Source organism: Heterodontus francisci, chromosome 20 (assembly GCF_036365525.1).
Source record: "Heterodontus francisci isolate sHetFra1 chromosome 20, sHetFra1.hap1, whole genome shotgun sequence".
Classification (NCBI taxonomy): Eukaryota; Metazoa; Chordata; class Chondrichthyes; order Heterodontiformes; family Heterodontidae; genus Heterodontus; species Heterodontus francisci.
In genome coordinates this window covers 45,975,910-45,993,947 of record NC_090390.1, presented here as the reverse complement: position 1 = coordinate 45,993,947, position 18,038 = coordinate 45,975,910, and the positions used below count along the sequence as shown (strand labels likewise).

The window sequence follows — 18,038 nt, the reverse complement described above, 5'->3', positions numbered from 1 at the left end:
CTACCTAATTAACTAGCTACAGCTACTCAGCTTGCATACCCGTTTAAAACTGTAAGAAACTTAACTTACCTCTTAGAGTAATTTCAATTAATTGATAAATGTAAACCAAACCAAAACTAGACTTCAGCGAGATTAACCCTTAAAATTCACTCACTTACCAAGCTCCCTTCTTCACACTCTGTGCCCTCCAGCAGCAGCACTTAGTGCAAATGATTGCGTGCCATCTAAAGGACTTGATTCATTGAGTGTGAAATAAATAGAAGAATGGATACAGTTGGATATTGTATCAAGGCCATTTTTGTGTGGGAAGAATAGAGCCAAGATGGTGAAGTGAGGGATAAGTCGGGATGAGTCAGCTGCAACACAGATAGTGATTTGAAACGTTGGTGTTGAAACCATAAGCATAATTTTTGTGGAAGATCTTAGGCTTTATTAGCAGAGTTTCCTTGAACTTCTGATGGTGTTTTAACAATCCACTATATGTTCTGTTGGAGCCAAGTACATATTTAATCAAAAAAGCTTTCAACTTTTCATTGTATTCCACAGCATTTAAAAATGGAAATTCTGAATTATTAAAATTAGTTTTGCTTAATATGAGTTCTGTTTAGGCTTTTGTAGATGCATTGGATTTTGTATTTAGCTGGCTGCACTGTAAAGGTTAAAAAAAAAATTAGGAACATTTTATTAGAAAATGTTTTATATGGCAAACTGAAGATGTATTAATATTGCAGGAGCTAATTTAATGTGTTATGTTACAATATAACTTTGTTTGTTTTTGCAGAGTAAAAACAGACCTCATCACAGAGGCGAATACAATGTTTACAGTACCTTTCAGAGTCATGAACCAGAGTTTGATTATTTGAAAAGTCTAGAAATTGAGGAAAAAATTAATAAAATTAGGTGGTTGCCCCAACAGAATGCTGCTCATTTCTTACTGTCAACAAATGGTGAGGTTCAGATTTTTATAATCTATATGTTTGTGTTGAGATTGAATTTTAACATTGTCTTTTATACTGCATTTTTTAATGTCCAGATTTGATATGCCATTCCACATGTGAGGCCTGCTTGGTGAATTAGCTCCATTGATCTCAGTGCCAGCAAAGGTGGTATATTTAATGTATCTACTGGGTAATAAAGCAAAATTCATGCCCTGCATGACCAGATAGCATCTGTTGCTATTATTAAGCCATATGGATCATGAAGTCTTTGATTCAGTTCCACACCTAGGGCTGAATACTCTTAAAAACGGCATGCATCCTGCGCAGATGCCTGCGATATTACGCGCGGCAGCTCATTTAAATAGAGGGGAGGATGATGTAAGGGGGCAGCCGCCGCGATCCCCGGCAACGGCGTCCGGCAACACCGCACAGGCGCCAGCACCGTTTTTAAAGGGCTTACATTGTAGTTTTAACTTTTAAGGGTGCAGTCATCGGGTAGTTCTATTAGCAATGAATAAAGGGCCCTTCCCCAACCCCCACAATGGTCATTTAAGTGGCATTTATTCTCAAAAAATAACTTATTCCCTTCCTGAACTTTCTCCCCAAACCTTCGAACATTTGGCCTCTAACCTCTTCCTACCATCCCCACATCCAGTAAATATTGATTTCCCCGCTCCGCCACCCCTCCTGCGCTGACAATTTTATTACCCCCCCAGCCCCACCAGGTTCTCGCCTGGAACTCCATATGGAGTTCCGAAGGCGCTGGAGCACGGACGACGGCCGTAACATCGGAGTGGCATGGCTGCTGCCTGCAGGTAGGTAAATTTGCATTTCATTAGGCCTAATTTTAATATGGAGATGAAGGGCCCACAGCCTGGCGGCAGGGGGTTGCACCGAGGTCTCGCCGGCACCAGTAATATGCGACGGGCCCTTCTTGACGTCACAGGTCGAGGCAGGCCTCTCCCTGCAGCATTTTACCGGCCCCCACGCCACAACCCATGCTGTCGAGGGGCCAGTAAAATTCAGCCCCTAGTTAATTTAGCTAAGGCAGCAGAAGGGGTGTTAGTTGTCCTTGGGAACCCTAGAGGATAAAACTCAGCAAGATTTCCTGCTGTTGATTATTATCCAGTGGCCTTACTAGGGAAAATATCTATGTGTAGATGTCGAGCAACAATTTGATCAAACTCTGCTATGATGCCTTTTATGGTTGAATAGTCCCCAACAGAAGAATGACCATTGGACAAGGCGATGGAGGGTTGCTGACACTTCTAGAATTAAACCCCCGCAAGATTCACTGTCTTCAGATGAGGGGTGAACACTCGGGATGACAGGAGCAAAAAGAACTTGTTTTAATGTGTACATTGAACGTACGAATCAGTGTCATCCCTGAATAATTTTGGCAAGACTGCAAAAATATGCCATTGTATGTATTGTGTGTTAAACATTTACTTAGTTTGTCCTGAATAAATTGCAATTTTTTTTTGGTAAGGTGAATAGGGCTCATCAGGGTTTTTTCATTCTATTTTAATATCTCTGAAAAATATTAATTTTTACAAAATTAAGTGGCTTGAATAAGATACTGGCAGTATGAGAGAGCTGAATTATAACGTGCATGTTTGAAATGAAATTGAAATTGCATTAATATAGTGCCTTTCAAGACCTCTGAGCACCCCAAAGCACTTTACAGCGAATGACGTACTTTTGAAATGTAGTCACTGTTGTAATACAGGGAAACAGCAGCCAAATTGCACGCAATAAAGCTCCACAAATAACAATGAGATAATTACCAGGTGATCTGTTTTTGATGGTGGTGTTTCAGTCAAATATTGGCCAGGCCATAGGGAGAAATCCCCTGCTCTTTGAATAGTACCATGGAATCATTCACCGGAGAAGGCAGATTTAAATATAGGTGGACTTCTATATTTAAATTACCTCACTGGTGTTTGCTGATATCTTGCCTCCTACAAAATGATTTTGTTTTGTCTAATGTAATTTCGTCTCCCTTACTGCTGGATTCAGGTGCTTTGTGCAGACTGTTCCATAATGTTCTACATATTTTAAATGAAACAATTCATTTATCATTTAAGATGTTGGTCATAATTCTTTGCAACTTACTGACCTTTTTAATGGAGTATTGCTGGGGAGCCTATCATAATTAAAGGTTTATGGCCCTCATTGTGTTTAAGCTTTATTTTTTGCACTTGGACAGGTGAGGGATGTTAGTGCTCGGGAATGGAACTCTGGACCCAAAGTCCACATCAAGTGCGCTTAGGTCAGGTGTCAAATAAAGCTCTGCCAAAACAAGATGCTTGAATCCAAACTTCTGTTGCACCAGTGTGGCACTTTTTCCCCATTCCTGTGCCTGCCATTCTGTGCCTCTGAGTGTGGCTACAATCCGATGCAAATTGTTAAACGAATTAATATTGGCCAAATTAATTTCACATATGACTCTTATAGCCTGCAAAGACTTTCTTCCAAAATGAGCATCCATTTTGGATGTCTTACTTGATATTCTTAATCTTGAGAGTCACGGATTGAACCATGTCACAAAAGAAATCCTCAAACTGCTCAATTATAGATACTCTTCAGATGAAAAATTTAAAAGAAAATAAATTATGTTTGTTTATCTTGTGATTTACAGATAAAACTATTAAATTGTGGAAGATCAGTGAAAGGGACAAACGAGCAGAAGGCTATAATTTGAAGGAAGAGGATGGAAGATTTAGGGATCCTATCAGAATAACCACACTACGGGTATGTGAGACACTGATATGGTTGATTTGAGTTGTGGTCATGTGGGTATTGCTATTTGTGATATTTTTGAAGTGTGCTTGTATATTGACTATTCACAGTGGTCCAGAGAGAAATGCTCCCATTTGTAAGAGGTTTCTTTAGAATATAATATAATTGCTTCTCAAACTCTTTTCACACACTTCCCTCTGATCCCATCCCTTCTGATCTGACCCCTTGCCTGTATTCACGATACCCTCGGACCTTCCCCTCTCTGACGCTGAACGTTCTGCACTCAGCAAAGGACTCTCATCCCTTTACGCTCTGACCTCAATAAATTTCACACTCCGTATGACGTTGAGCTTTTCCTCTGTCGCCTTTGCCTCCGGGCTCACTTCTATGACCAGGAGTCCTCCCCCTGACCAGCAAACCCATTCACCTGCCTCCAGCATTCTCTACCTGCTTTTGATCTTTTCATTGAAAACTGTCATCGAGACATCAGCCATCTCAATTTCTCTGCTCCCCTCACTCATTCTAACCTGTCTCCCTCTGAACTTGCTGCACTCCGTTCTAACCCCGACATTGTGATCAAACCAGCAGACAAGGGCGGTGCTGTTGTTGTCTGGCCTACCGACTTCTGCCTTGCAGAGGATGAGCGCCAACTCTCAGACATTTCTTCCTACCTTCCCCCTGGGCCGTGACCCCAATACTGAACATCAGGCTGCTGTCCACAGGACTGTCGCTGACTTCATCTCTCTCCAGAGATCTTCGCTCTACAGCGTCCAACCTCATATTCCCGCAACCCCGGACAGACCGCTTCTACCTCCTTCCTAAAATCCAGAAACAGGACTATCCTGGCAGACCCATCATTTCAGCCTGTTCCTGTCCCACTGAACTTATTCCTTCCTATCTTGACTCTATCTTTTTCTCCCCTGGTCCACTCTGTTCCCACCTACACCTGTGACTCTTCTGACGCCCTACATCATTTTGACAATTTCCAGTTTCCTGGCCCTAACCTCCGCCTCTTCACCGTGGACGTCCAATCTCTCTACACCTCCATCCCTCACCAGGATGGCTTGAGGGCTGTCCGCTTCTTCCTTGAACAGAGGCCCAACCAGTCCCCATCCACCACCAGCCTCTGCCACCTGACTGAACCTGTTCGCACATTGAACAACTACTCCTTCAACTCTACTTAACTTCCTTCAAGAAGAAGGTGTTGCTACGGGTATCCGCATGGGTCCTACTTATGCCTGTCTTTTTGTGGGATATGTCGAGTATTCCTTGTTCCAGTCCTACTCTGGCCCCCTCCCCCAACTCTCCTCCAGGTACATTGATGACTGTGTCGGTGCCGTTTCCTGCTCCCGCCCCGAACTGGAAAATTTTATCAACTTTGCTTCCAACTTCCACCCTTCTCACCTTTTACATGGTCCATCTCCGACACTTCCCTTCCTTTCCTTGACTTCTCTGTCTCCATCTCTGGGGATAGGCTGTCTACTAATATTCAATATAAGCCCACCGACTCCCACAGCTACCTCGACTACACTTCACACCCTGCCTCCTGTAAGGACTCCATTCCATTCTCCCAATTTCTCTGTCTCCAACGCATCTGCTCTGATGATGCAACCTTCCACAACAACGCTTCTGATATGTCTTCCTTTTCCCTCAACCGAGGATTTCCCCCCACTGTGATTGACAGGGCCCTCAACCGTGTCCGGCCCCTTTCCCGCACCTCTACCCTCACCCCTATCCCTCCCTCCCAGAACCGCGACAGGGTTCCCCTTGTCCTCATTTTCCACCCCACCAGCCTCCACATCCGAAGGAACATCTTCCGCCATTTCCACCACATCCAGCGGGATGCCACTACCAAGCGCATCTTCCCTTCCCCTCCCCTGTCAGCATTCCGAAGGGATTGTTTCCGCCACAACACCCTGGTCCACCCCTCCATTATCCCCGACACCTCATCCCCTTACCACATCACCTTCCCATGCAATCACAGGAGGTGTAATACCTGCCCTTTTACCTCCACTCTCCTCACTATCCAAGGCCCCAAACACTCCTTTCAGGTGAAGCAATGATTTACTTGTACTTCTTTCAATTTAGTATACTGTATTCGCTGCTCACAATGCGGTCTTCTCTACATTGGGGAGACCACACGCAGATTGGGTGACTGCTTTGCAGAACACCTTCGCTCAGTTCAGAAACGCAACCCTGAGCTTCCTGTCGCTTGCCATTTCAACATATCCCCCCACCCCCCCCCGCTCTCATGCCCACATCTCTGTCATGGACTTGCTACAGTGTGCCAGTGAGCATCAACACAAGCTCGAGGAACAGAATCTCATTTACCGGTTAGGCATGCTACAGCCTACTGGACTGAACATTGAGTTCAGTAATTTCAGAGCATGACTGCCCCCCCCCCCCCCCCCCCATTTTTATTTTTAGTTTTTTTTAATTACTTTTATTTTAGTTTTGTTCCATCATTCATTTTTTTGCCATGTGCCTGCCCACTTTTTTTTTATGTTTCTGCTTTTGATCAGGGCTGTTCATTATTCTGTCATTTAACACCCTCTCTGCACTAACGCTTTGTCTTTCAGCACACCATTAACACACCCTTTGCCTTTGCTCCATGACCTTCTGGTCAGTTATTCTTTGTGACCCTCTGTCCTGTCAACACCTTCCCTTTTGTTCTCTTTTGCATCACCCCTGCTTTATTTGCTTAAAACCTATTACATTTCTAACCTTTGCCAGTTCTGATGAGAGGTCACTGACTGAAACGTTAACTCTGCTTCTGTCTCCACAGATGCTGCCGGACCTGCTGAGTATTTCCAGCATTTTGTTTTTATGTACTGGACTAGATGTGTGTTTGTCAAAATTGAATTGATTCAGTCTGAATTGTTAAAACTTGTATTAAATGTTGATATTCTCCTGCATTATTTTGTTAAATCCGGGTTGGACTTATCTTTTCAATGGGATCTAATTGATCAGATCAAATACATATAAAGTATTAGATCATTCCCATATCCCATAAACTTGCTGAGACAAATTATCTACATTTCTGTACATGATCAGTATTTAAAAATAGTATTTTCTGATTGGTTGACTACTACGTACAAATTGATTTAAGTGCTGTCCAAAAGAGGTGGTTGTTGCTTAATGTACCAGTAAGTGATGAGGCGTTGGCTAATAAAACCAGAGTTTAATTGAAATGGAGCATTTTCACCATTGTTGCACAGCAGCCACTGCACAAGAAAGTCAAATGAATTCAAACCTCAATTTGAAATCGTTTCATAGGTTTAGCGCAGGCCTACACTAGAATGTTGTACAACCATAGCAGTCTTCCCTCCCCCTCCTAAAATAAAATCGCATTAAATTTTAATTTGCAGGGTGATCAAATTGTAGCGCTTTTAAAATTTGGAAGCAAATTTAAGTAGTTATTGCGAACAACTTGACTGACTGCTTTTCAAACTATGCAGCTGACTTGTGTGATATCTGTATGACTGCATCAAGATATTGCTAGAATGCTACAATGGACCACTTATTTGGGCATGCACTGTGGATTTAACCTACGTATTTCATTGTCACAGGTTTTATTTATTATCCTTCTGAATAATTATAAACCTAGTTACCTCAAAGTAGGTTTGTTTTATTTGGTTGCAACAAGAAACTGTGCTGATCCATACTTTTAATTTTAGATAATTTGAATTAGACATAAATTACAAAGTCATAGTAAGAAGCTGATAATTTTCTTGGAATAAAATTAGATGTGGTGAAAAGTATATCCTTCTCAAATTTTTGATTTTCAGCACTATGGGCTTTCACTTATGGTACCCTAGATGTGGAGTCCTGCATTTAGTAGAAAGCACAACCTGAGGAAGGCAGTTAGTACAAAGCAAGATTCTGATAATTTTGGGGGGAAAATTCTGACTTCTAAAATTCGAAGTAGCTGAGTAGAAATATTTAATTGTCTATTTGAAGATTTTTTTTTCCCTTTTACTTAATAGGTGCCAGTGTTGAAACCTATGGATTTGATGGTAGAAGCAAGCCCCCGAAGAATATTTGCAAATGCACACACATATCACATTAACTCTATTTCAGTAAATAGTGACTATGAAACCTACCTTTCAGCAGATGATCTCAGAATTAATCTATGGCATTTAGAAATCACAGACAGAAGTTTTAGTATCCTTTTTTACAATGTTCCTTTTGCTGTATATTGTGATGTCTGATTCAGTATTATCTGTATTTATCAAATATTCTGTTACCCAGACTGGCATTTCAAGTTTGAGATGAAGATAATCTAGCATTGTTGTTGTAATCTGTCCTGTGCTTTTTCCTGTCACCTATGCCATCCCACATGTTGGATTCAGGATTCAATGTGGAGATCAGTAAATAATGATGCATCTGACACATTTTTTCGCTAAAATCTAAATTTTCTTTTAGTGTTCCCTCTTTATTCTTGTTTTATTAATATTGCTGCCTTTGAAAGTGTTTTTGAAAAATAATATGGGTTACTTGGGTTTAAAAGGATAAATAGAAGATGAAAGCAAGGCAATTGTGCTAGAACTTTATAAATCAATGGTTAGGCATTAGCTGGAGTATTATTGACAATTCTGGGGACCACATTTAAGGTGTAAAAGTTGAGTTTTAGGCAAAATAGTATTTGGTGTTTTTTATGTTGTACATGCCCCATTCAACGAGGATGCTGTTATTCTCCAGTTTTTTAGATGTTATATGGTTGCATGAGGGCCATTTTAATTTATCTCTAATTTATTAATTTAGCAAATTGGATTCAGAATTGGCTTAGTGGCAGGAGGCAGAGGGTGATGGTAGAAGGTTGTTTCTGCGAGTGGAAGCCTGTGACCAGTGGTGTACCGCACTGTGCTGGGATCCTCACTGTTTGTAGTGTACATTAATGATTTAGACATGAATATAGGAGGTATGATCAGTAAGTTCGCAGGCGACACAAAAATTGGTGGTGTTGTAAATAGTGAGGAGGAAAGCTTTAGATTACAGGACGATATAGGTGGGCTGGTAAGCTGGGCGGAGCAGTGTCAAATGGAGTTTAATCCTGAGAAGTGTGATGTGATGTGATGCACTTTGGGAGGTCTAACAAGGCAATGGAATATAAAATGGATGGTAGGACCCTAGGAAGTACAGAGGGTCAGAGACACCTTGGGGTGCTTGTCCATAGATCACTGAAGGCAGCAGCACAGGTAGATAAGGTGGTTAGGAAGGCATATGAGATACTTGCCTTTATTAGCCGAAGCATAGAAGATAAGAGCAGGGAGGTTATGATGGAGCTGTATAAAACGCTGGTTAGGCCACGGTTGGAGTACTGTGTACAGTTCTGGTCGCCACACAGTAGGAAGGATGTGATTGCAATGGAGAGGGTGCAGAGGAGATTCACCAGGATGTTGCCTGGGTTGGAGCATTTCCGTTATGAAGACAGACTAGGTAGGCTGGGGTTGTTTTCCTTGGAACGCAGAAGGCTGAGGGGGAACCTGATTGAGGTATACAAAGTTATGAGGGGCATTGCTAGGATAGATAGGAAGAAATTTTTTCCCTTAGCAGTGAGGTCAATAACTAGAGGGCATAGATTTAAGGTAAGGGGCGGGAGGTTCAGAGGGGAGTTGAGGAGGAACACACTGCCTGAAGGGATGGTAGAGGCAGGAACACTCAGGACATTCAAGAAATATTTAGATGAGCATTTGAAACGCCATAGCATACAAGGCTACGGGCCAAGTGCGGGTGAATGGGATTAGTTGGGACCGGTGCTTGATGGTCAATGCAGGCACGTTGGGCCAAAGGGCCTGTTTCTGTGCTGTAAAACTCTTATGACTCTCTTTTTATTTTGTCTCTGACCAGTAAATCAGTTATAGTAGTGGAGTGATTATGCTACTAGACCAGTAACCCAGAGGTCTAGACTAATAATCTTGAGAGCATGAATTCAGATCACACTATGGCAGTTTCAAAATTTGAATCCAGTTTTAAAAAGCTGGAAATAAAAGTTGGCATCAGGAAAACTTGTCGAGAAGTTGTCAGATTGTCATTAAAACCCAGTTGGTTCCCTAATGTCCTTTGGGGAAGGAAACCTGTCCTTGTCTGGTCTGGACTCTGTAGGGGCTAAATATGTTAGTCCTGAAAACGGATGCGGAGATCGCAATGTACAATTAATATGTGCTGGTTTGGTCTGATGCAGGCAGCATATCAGCTTTGTGATGCCTGCTGATGAGCATGATTGTGGTGTGCAGCCATGATAACCACACTGTTCATTGGCTGCATGCTTCAATAGGGAGCCCAAAATTCTGAGAGGCTAGCACTGTTTAAAACGAGCCTACACTCCTTAAACTTAGCCTGCACTCTCAAAGGGAAGAACATTATGACAGTAACAGGTGCTGGAAGTCGTTCTACAACTGATTTTGACCTGGAAACGATAGGGTGGCGCAAGATGGATGAGAGGGGACTCTGAGGTTTAAGGACAATAAGCTGGAGGCCTTGATGGAGAACGTCCAGAGGAGTAGCAATGCCCTGTATCTGCAGGGGCCAGGAGGTCCTCCAGACACATGCTCATAAGGTCGTGGGAGCAGGTAGCCATTGAGGTGAATATAATTCTGATGAAAAATCATCAACCTAAAATGTTAGCTCTCTGTTTCTCTCTCCACAGATGCAGCCAGACCTGCTGAGTATTTCCAGCACTTTCTGTTTTTATTAACCTAGATGCAGTGTTGCATCAGGTCCAGTGATATCGGACAGTGGTCAAGGTCAGTGAATACATCTTCAAATGCTACATCCTACCAACTGCACCAATACCCACAATTCACCACAACCCCATCAGTCACCTACCAACAATCTGTTAATCAGAATGCATACCTAATTTTCATATGCTACTGCACCCTCACATGTCTAGCACTCCTGTAAGCCTCAAGCCAACATCTCTCATCTTACTCACACTGCCAGCTAGTCAACCATGGCTGTCAGCCAAACAGATTGTATGACAGTCACTAACATGTTTTCCCCCTCTTGTGCAGGACAAGGTGCTGTACAAGTGGAGGCAGCAGAACTAACTGAAGGGGGACAGGCACACCTGCATATGGAGATGAGGCTGGTCATTATTGGGGCTTCCATAGCTGAGGCTGTGAACAGTGGAGGCACTGAAACCATCCGAGCTGACAGCTAATCCTCCTCCTCATGTGCCACCTCCAAGCTGCACTCTCTTCTGATTTACAAGCTGCAGTTGGTGTAAACATACATCTCTTATTTGCGTGTCTTTCTCCTCTCAGATACCCAAGAGATGCAATCTGGCTAAGCAATGTGGGAACAGCACGAAGTGTGATTATGAAGACAAAGCACAATCACCTAATTTCACACTTGCAACTACCAGCTCGGACACTGATGCTGTTCATAATTTAAAGGATAACGTAGAGGCGGGATCTTCATAGGGTGAGGTACCGGGTCAAGTGACCTGCAGCCAGGGCAAGAAGCAGGGATAGTGCAGGTGCCAGCTTGCCAGAGAGCAAGATCACAGCGGCTCTGCAGAGGACTCAGATGAGGACATCGATGGGGCAACCTACAGAAAAAAGGCTGAAATCAAAATGTGCTGGAAATACTCAGCAGATCTGGCAATATCTGTAGAGAGAGAAACAGAGTTGAAGTTTCAAGTCGGATATGACTTCTTCACACCAGTTCAGTAATCTGTCCAGGAGAGCACAAACCTGCTGTCCTCTCTCAGAAAGACAGCATTTGCCATTCCACCAGTGCGCTTGCTGTTACCTGTCAACCAGCCAGCCCAGGTTGCTGCTGCCCATGCTCAGGTGGTGCAGTCCACAGCCTGACCACCTAGGCCCACAGCTGCTCATCATCCAAGGCTGTCTGCAGTTCCCTCCACTGAAAGTCAGCAACCTTCCATCTGCTATGCTGCAGCCCTTGGAGTAGCACTGTATAGAAGCACTGGGACAACCAAAGGTATATGCTAAGGGAATACACAAAGATAATGAATTAGCTTCTGTATGGAATATACAATGATTTGATTTATAATTTTGGTTTGCAATGTTTATTTTGTACTGGTATGTATTTTTGCTTTGCAGTTGGCCAAGCGGGCACAGAATTGGTCAGTGACAGAGGGAAGGGAAGGTAAGGCGTGGAACTGTTGTTAATAGGGAACTGAGATTGCAGTTACTGGTATTACACTTGGATGAGTTCTTCAGAGGCAGCCCAGCAGAAAGGGGCTGTCTGGATGCCTTCTCCTCTTGCTAATGTTTCTGCTCCAGAACTGGTCGAGATATATCTGGTAGCTGCTGTCTCGTAATGATGGTGAGGTTGTGTAGCATACAGCAGACCATGACGAATCGTGACACGTGCTTTGCCAAGTACTGCAAGACTTCTTCAGCACCATCCAAGCAGCTGAAGCATTGTTTCATCATGCTAGTGATCTGCCCTATCATATTTTGTGTGGCAGTATGGCTTTCATTGTATGCATGCTGTGCACGTGAGAGAGGTGGGCACCAGAGTCATCTGCCAGTGGCCAGCAAATAGCCTTCGTTGCCCAATAGCTACCCTGTTGGTCCACGTGGTGTCTCAAATGCAGCTAGCCCAGTGGACTGCTGCAGAATGAAGGCATCATGACTGCTGTCAGGAACCTGGGCATTGACTTGCATTATTCTCTGCATGTGGTCATAGTTGTGGTCTAGGGCAGAGTTAACATGCAGCCTCCAGAAAGCAATGCACTTGGAGTCAATGGCACCCTGCACCAAGGGGAAGCCATGTGCTTACTCCACCTGCTTGCCTGTGGCAAGAATGAATGAAAAGTAGTTGGTTCTCTTTGAATTGAAAAACTCAATGACCTCCCTTAAGTAACAGTGGACGGCAAACTGCGAAATGTTGCAAATAACTTCAGCTCCAGCCTGGAAGAAGCCACGGTTATCTTGAAAACCGCGGGCAATGTGGTCTTTTCCCTGTATTGTGGCTGCAGTTGCAGCAGGTGGCAGATTTCAGTGAGGACGCCTTCCTGGAGTTGAAATAGGAGAAGTGCTCCCTGAAACACTGTGCAGATATAGTCCCCTGTTGAGAGCCCTTCCCTCCCTTCTCTTCCTCCCTCCTCCTGCTCTGTGTGGCCTTTGTCCATTCTCCAAGGCCATGTTGTATTTCAAAGGGAAGACCCATGACTGGGCGTAGTTGGTTTATGGGATGAGAAATAAATGCTGGCATTGCCAGTGAAGACCACATCCCATGAATGAATAAATAAAAGCAACTAGCAACTAACCTGCAAGTTGTTGATGGTCCCTCTTCTTGCTGCTGAATGCAGGTTCAGCTGTGCGTGATTAAGAGGGGCGTTAACTGAAACGTTGAGTACCAAAATGGCATCCCTGGCATCAAATCAGCACTACACACTGACATCTTGATCTGCCTACCTGACCTGCGTTCAATACGCACCAATGCCCTCACCAATCCTTGGATGCCTTTTTGTACCTCAAATGACAACCCTAATGCCACAACAATGGGTGCTACTGTTCCGAAATTCATGTCATGTGATTCCAGTCCCCCACCAAGTGTTAACCGCCCTCTGAAGGGACCTAACAAGCCTTTCAGTTGTATGAAAACACTACAAATCCTTGAACTTCCTGCTGGACAGTATTGTGGGAGCAATTTCACCATTCAGACTGCAACAATTCAAGAAGGCGGCCCACCTTCTCAGGGCAATTAGGGATGGACAATGAACATTAGCCTTGCCCACATCCTGAGAATTAATGTAAAAAGAAACTTCATGGAAGGAAAAATAGGTGTGAAAAATACAGAAAAAAAGGCGGCAGTATGTCCAAGAGACCCCAGGAGTTCCTCCGGGTAGTGTCTTACATTATCTTCAGCTGCTTCACCAATGACCTTCCTTCCATCATAATGTCAGAAATGGGGATGTTTGCTGATGATTACACAGTGTTCAGTACCATTCACAACGCCTCAGATACTGAAGCACTCCTGCCTGTATGCAGCAAGACCTGGACAACATTCGGGCTTGGGCTGATAAGTGGCAAATACCATTTGCGCCACACTAATGTCGGGCAATGATCATCTCCAACAAGAAAGAATCTTAACCAAGTCCCCAATTCAATGGCATTGTTGTCACTGAATTCCTCCACCAACAACATCCTGGGGATTGCCATTAACCAGAAACCTAACTATCAGCCATATAAATACCATGGCTACAAGAGCAGGTCAGAGGTTGGGAATTGTGCAGTGAGTAACTCACCACCTGACTCCCCAAAGCCTGTTCATCTACAAGGCACAAGTCAGGAGTGTGATGGAATACTGTCCACTTGCCTGCATGAGTGCAGCTCCAACAACACTCAAGAAGCTCAACACCATCAGGACAAAGCAGTCCACTTGATCAGCACCCCATCCACCTCCTTAAACATTCACTCCCTTTACCACCAATGCACAGTGACAGCAGTGCATACCATCTACAGGATGCATTGCAGCAACTCGCCAAGGCTCCTTTGACAGCACCTTCCAAACCCTCAATCTCTACCACCTAGAAGGACAAGGGCAGCAGATGCATGGGAACACCACCATCTTCAAGTTCCCCGCTAACCCGCACACCATCCTGATTTGGAACTATATCGCTGTTCCTTCACAGTCGCTGGATCAAAAACCTGGAACCCCCTCCCTAACAGCACTTTGGGTATACTTACACCACAGGGACTGCAGCGGTTCAAGAAGGTGGCTCACCACTACCTTCTTGAGGGCAGTTAGGGATGGACAACAAATGCTGGCATTACCAGCGAGACACTCATCCCTTAAATGAATAAAAAAAAGTGCCAAGAATGCAGAAAGAAAGAGGATCAAAGTCAAAGCAAAATTCATAGAAAAAGTGTATTGGCGCGAGAAAATATATATGCAGAAAAAAGTGCATTGTCCCTGACTGCATATATATTTTCTGTCATCAATCAGCTAGTATTTGAAAACTTTTTTTTTAACTGAGATGAAACAAAATTATTTTTCCCCCAATATTGCACCTGACTTAATCTCAATTCTCTTTGTTGCTGTTGAAGCAATTACCATGATGTGCAGAGAATATAATTAGCATTAGCTTGACATTTTCTGTTACTTGTCTCTCTAGCTCGCTCATGCTGTCTTTTTCTCTCTTGTGTGCGCTCTCTTGTACTCTCGTAAGCATGCTTTCTTATGCTGCTCTTCCTTCTTGCATGGTCTTCCTCGAGTGCTCTCAGATTCTCTTTCTCATATGTTAATTATTACTCTGTCATCCTTTAACTCCAGCACAAAGTTTGTTTGTTTGCTTCCCTTTGTCAGCATATGTACCCTATATTAACTTTTTACCTTTTTATAATTTTGATGTTGCTTTGTATGCAGCATCCTGTCCATAAAACAGGACAAATCAAGCCTGGTCAATTACTACCCAGTCAGACTCGCTCAATGATCAGTAAAGTGATGAAAGGTATCATCAATTGTCCCATTAAGCAATACCTCATTGCCAGTTACTTACTCACTGATGCACAGTTTGGGTTCTACCAGAACCAGTTGGCTCCAACCTCATCACTGCATTGATCCAAACACAGATAAGAGCTGAATGTCAGAGGAGAGGTAACAATGTCTGGCGTTGATTTCCAGGAAGCATTCGGCCAAGTATGAGGTCAAAACTGAAGTAAATGAGAGCCTCGGAAAATTCTTCAATGGCTAAAGTCATGCCTTGTGTAAAATTCGAAAAAAGTGATGAGATTTTTAAAATCTACGTGTTGCTTAACTGGCAGTGGGTACAGGGGTGATGGATGAAAGGGGCTCGATGCAAGTTCGGACATGGGCAGCAGAGTTTCGGATGACCTTAAGTTCATGAAGGGTGGACGCTGGGAGGCAGGCCGTCAAGAGTGTATTGGAATACTCAAATCTCGAGCTAACAAAAGCATGGATGATGGTTTCAGCAGTAGATGAGCCGAGAAGGGGTGGAATCGGGTAATGTTACAGAGGTGGGAATAGGCAGTCTTAGCGATGGCCCAGATATGTAGTTGGAAGGTGATTTCAAGGTCAAATATAACACCAAGGTTGTGAATGCGCTTGCTCAGCTTCAACCAATGACTAGTGCAGAAGATGAAGTTGGCAACTAATGTTGTTTGTGGCGCAGACCAAAGACAAAATAGGTTTGTTCTTCCCACTATATCCAATGAACACTAAATTGGCCTTAAAGCAATAATTATTTGCCTTTTAATTTGGTGGCTAATTTATGAAGTCTCACATTACTTTTAATGTGCATAACCTTGCTTTAGATAGACTGGTATGCAGACATGGTTCTAGGTTTGATCCTTGGTTTGCAATGAGGTAGGCAGTCTGAACTAGGAGCATCGGGAGTTCTACAGTTCAGATGTGAAGATAAGAGTGGGTTCGACTCAATGCTGTCATAATTGAACACACGGCTGACCATCCAGCTTCATGTGTTAAAACTTCCATACTAGTAACTTAGGCATATTTGCACTCGGCATCATACCCCTCAGTAAGTTACCCTCTTCAGGTGATCAGATGGGAAAATTTGAGATACAAAGCACATAGCAGCGTAAATATTTAGAAAGCCAAAGCAGAAAAACTTCGATTGTTTTCCAGTAGCACTTAATTTTCCCTGAAATAGGTTTTCTCCTATAACTGGTTAAACTTGGCCATGGAGACAGCGCAAAAGCAAACTAGTGTACACATTGCAAAAGTAATTTTTAATTTAAACTAGTGTGTATAGTAATGTCTAAATTATAAGCAACGCAGGATATATCTGACCTTTGGGAAATTGGAGTTTAATTTTAAGTACAATTACCCCAATCGCTAAATGTTTAAGATAATGCTGAGCTTGCTTGCATGCAACACATAATGCACATAGAAGATCAGATTACGAATCTAAATGTTAGCGAATTCTTTGTCCTTATCCTCTGAACATATTGAATAATCATTGTGCAACTAAAAATGTTGTTCTGAGCTTCAGTAATTTTGCTGCCTTCCCATCCAGCCTGCCTCTAATTTACAAGTTTGAAGATGCATTTCATACATCTATTCGGTTTATATTAGATTTGTTTATCTTTTTTTGGCCTTTATTGCGAGGGTGTTAGAGTTTAAAATAGAGAAGTCCTGTTACAACTGTATGGGGTATTGGTGAGGCCGCAGCTGGAGTACTGTGTACAGTTTTGGTCCTTGTATTTAAAGAAGGATATACAAGCATTGGAGGCAGTTCAGAAAAGGTTCACTAGGCTGATTCCTGGGATGAAGGGGTTGTCTTATCAAGGACAGCTAAACCGGTTAGGCCTTTATTCATTGGAGTTTAGAAGAATGAGGGGTGATCATATAGAAACATATCAGATTTTAAGGGGGCTTGACAGGGTAGATGTTGAGAAGATGTTTCCACTAGTGGGGGAATCTTGAACTAGGGGGCATAATTACAGAATAAGGGGGCACACATTTAAAACTGAGATGCAAAGGAATTTCTTCTCTGAGGGTGGTGAATCTCTGGAAAACTCTGCTTCAGAGAGTTGTGGAGGCTTGGTCACTAAATGTATTTAAGGAGGAGGTAGATAGATTTTTGAAATCTCGGGGAGTTGAGGGTTAGGCAGAGCAGGCCCGAAGGAGAAGTTGAGGACTGGGACAGATCAGCCATGATCTTATTGAATGGTGGGGCAGGCTTGAGGGGTTGAATGGCCTACTCCTGCTCCTATTTCTTATGTTCTTTTTTAAAAATGTACATTTAAATGATTCCTTGTCTAAATAGAAAATTTTCCTTAATAAATTTTGTTAAAGACATTGTAGATATTAAACCTGCCAACATGGAAGAGCTGACAGAAGTTATTACAGCAGCAGAATGTCATCCACATCAGTGCAATGTATTTGCCTATAGTAGCAGTAAGGGAACTATACGACTGTGTGATATGCGTGCTGGTGCTCTGTGTGACAAACATTCAAAATGTAAGTATTCACTATCTAGTAAGCTGTACAAATTATGTACTTCATCTATTGTAATGGCTAGACTTGTTTTAAGAATTAATTTGTGATTGGCCAATGAAGTCTTGTGTATTTCCATTAATGGTCAGTTTTAAAAAAAATCTTGCCTTAAAACAAATTCTGGTATATTGTCAACCACCCAACTGATTATTTGGTCTGTTCTTACCATGATCATTATTAAATACTTGCATTCTCAATCCCACCAGATTCTCAAATTTGTGATAGTACGTTCACAATGTTACCCACCTAAGGCCAACTCCATTTTGACCTCTTTCTCTTGGTCATGCTGTCACTGGGAACCAGCTTTAAGTTCCTTCAGTTTCTCCCCATCCCTCTGCCTCCTCACTTCTCTTGCTAGTGTATAGTTTGTGTCCAAATCCCTGTTTTGCAAATGGAAGT

At 42.9% G+C, this 18,038-nt stretch overlaps 1 protein-coding gene across 4 annotated transcripts in view; it reads left to right on the top strand.

Annotated features, from left to right (window-relative positions):
* Positions 1–18,038, top strand: part of ppp2r2d (protein phosphatase 2, regulatory subunit B, delta) — a 96,816-nt gene that overhangs the window by 65,693 nt on the left and 13,085 nt on the right. For all 4 annotated transcript variants that reach the window (XM_068052712.1, XM_068052714.1, XM_068052715.1 and 1 more), the window contains 4 exons: positions 782–947; positions 3,580–3,692; positions 7,667–7,844; positions 17,439–17,603. In XM_068052712.1, coding sequence (XP_067908813.1) covers positions 782–947; positions 3,580–3,692; positions 7,667–7,844; positions 17,439–17,603 — 622 coding nt within the window. The remainder of the gene's footprint in view (positions 1–781; positions 948–3,579; positions 3,693–7,666; positions 7,845–17,438; positions 17,604–18,038) is intronic.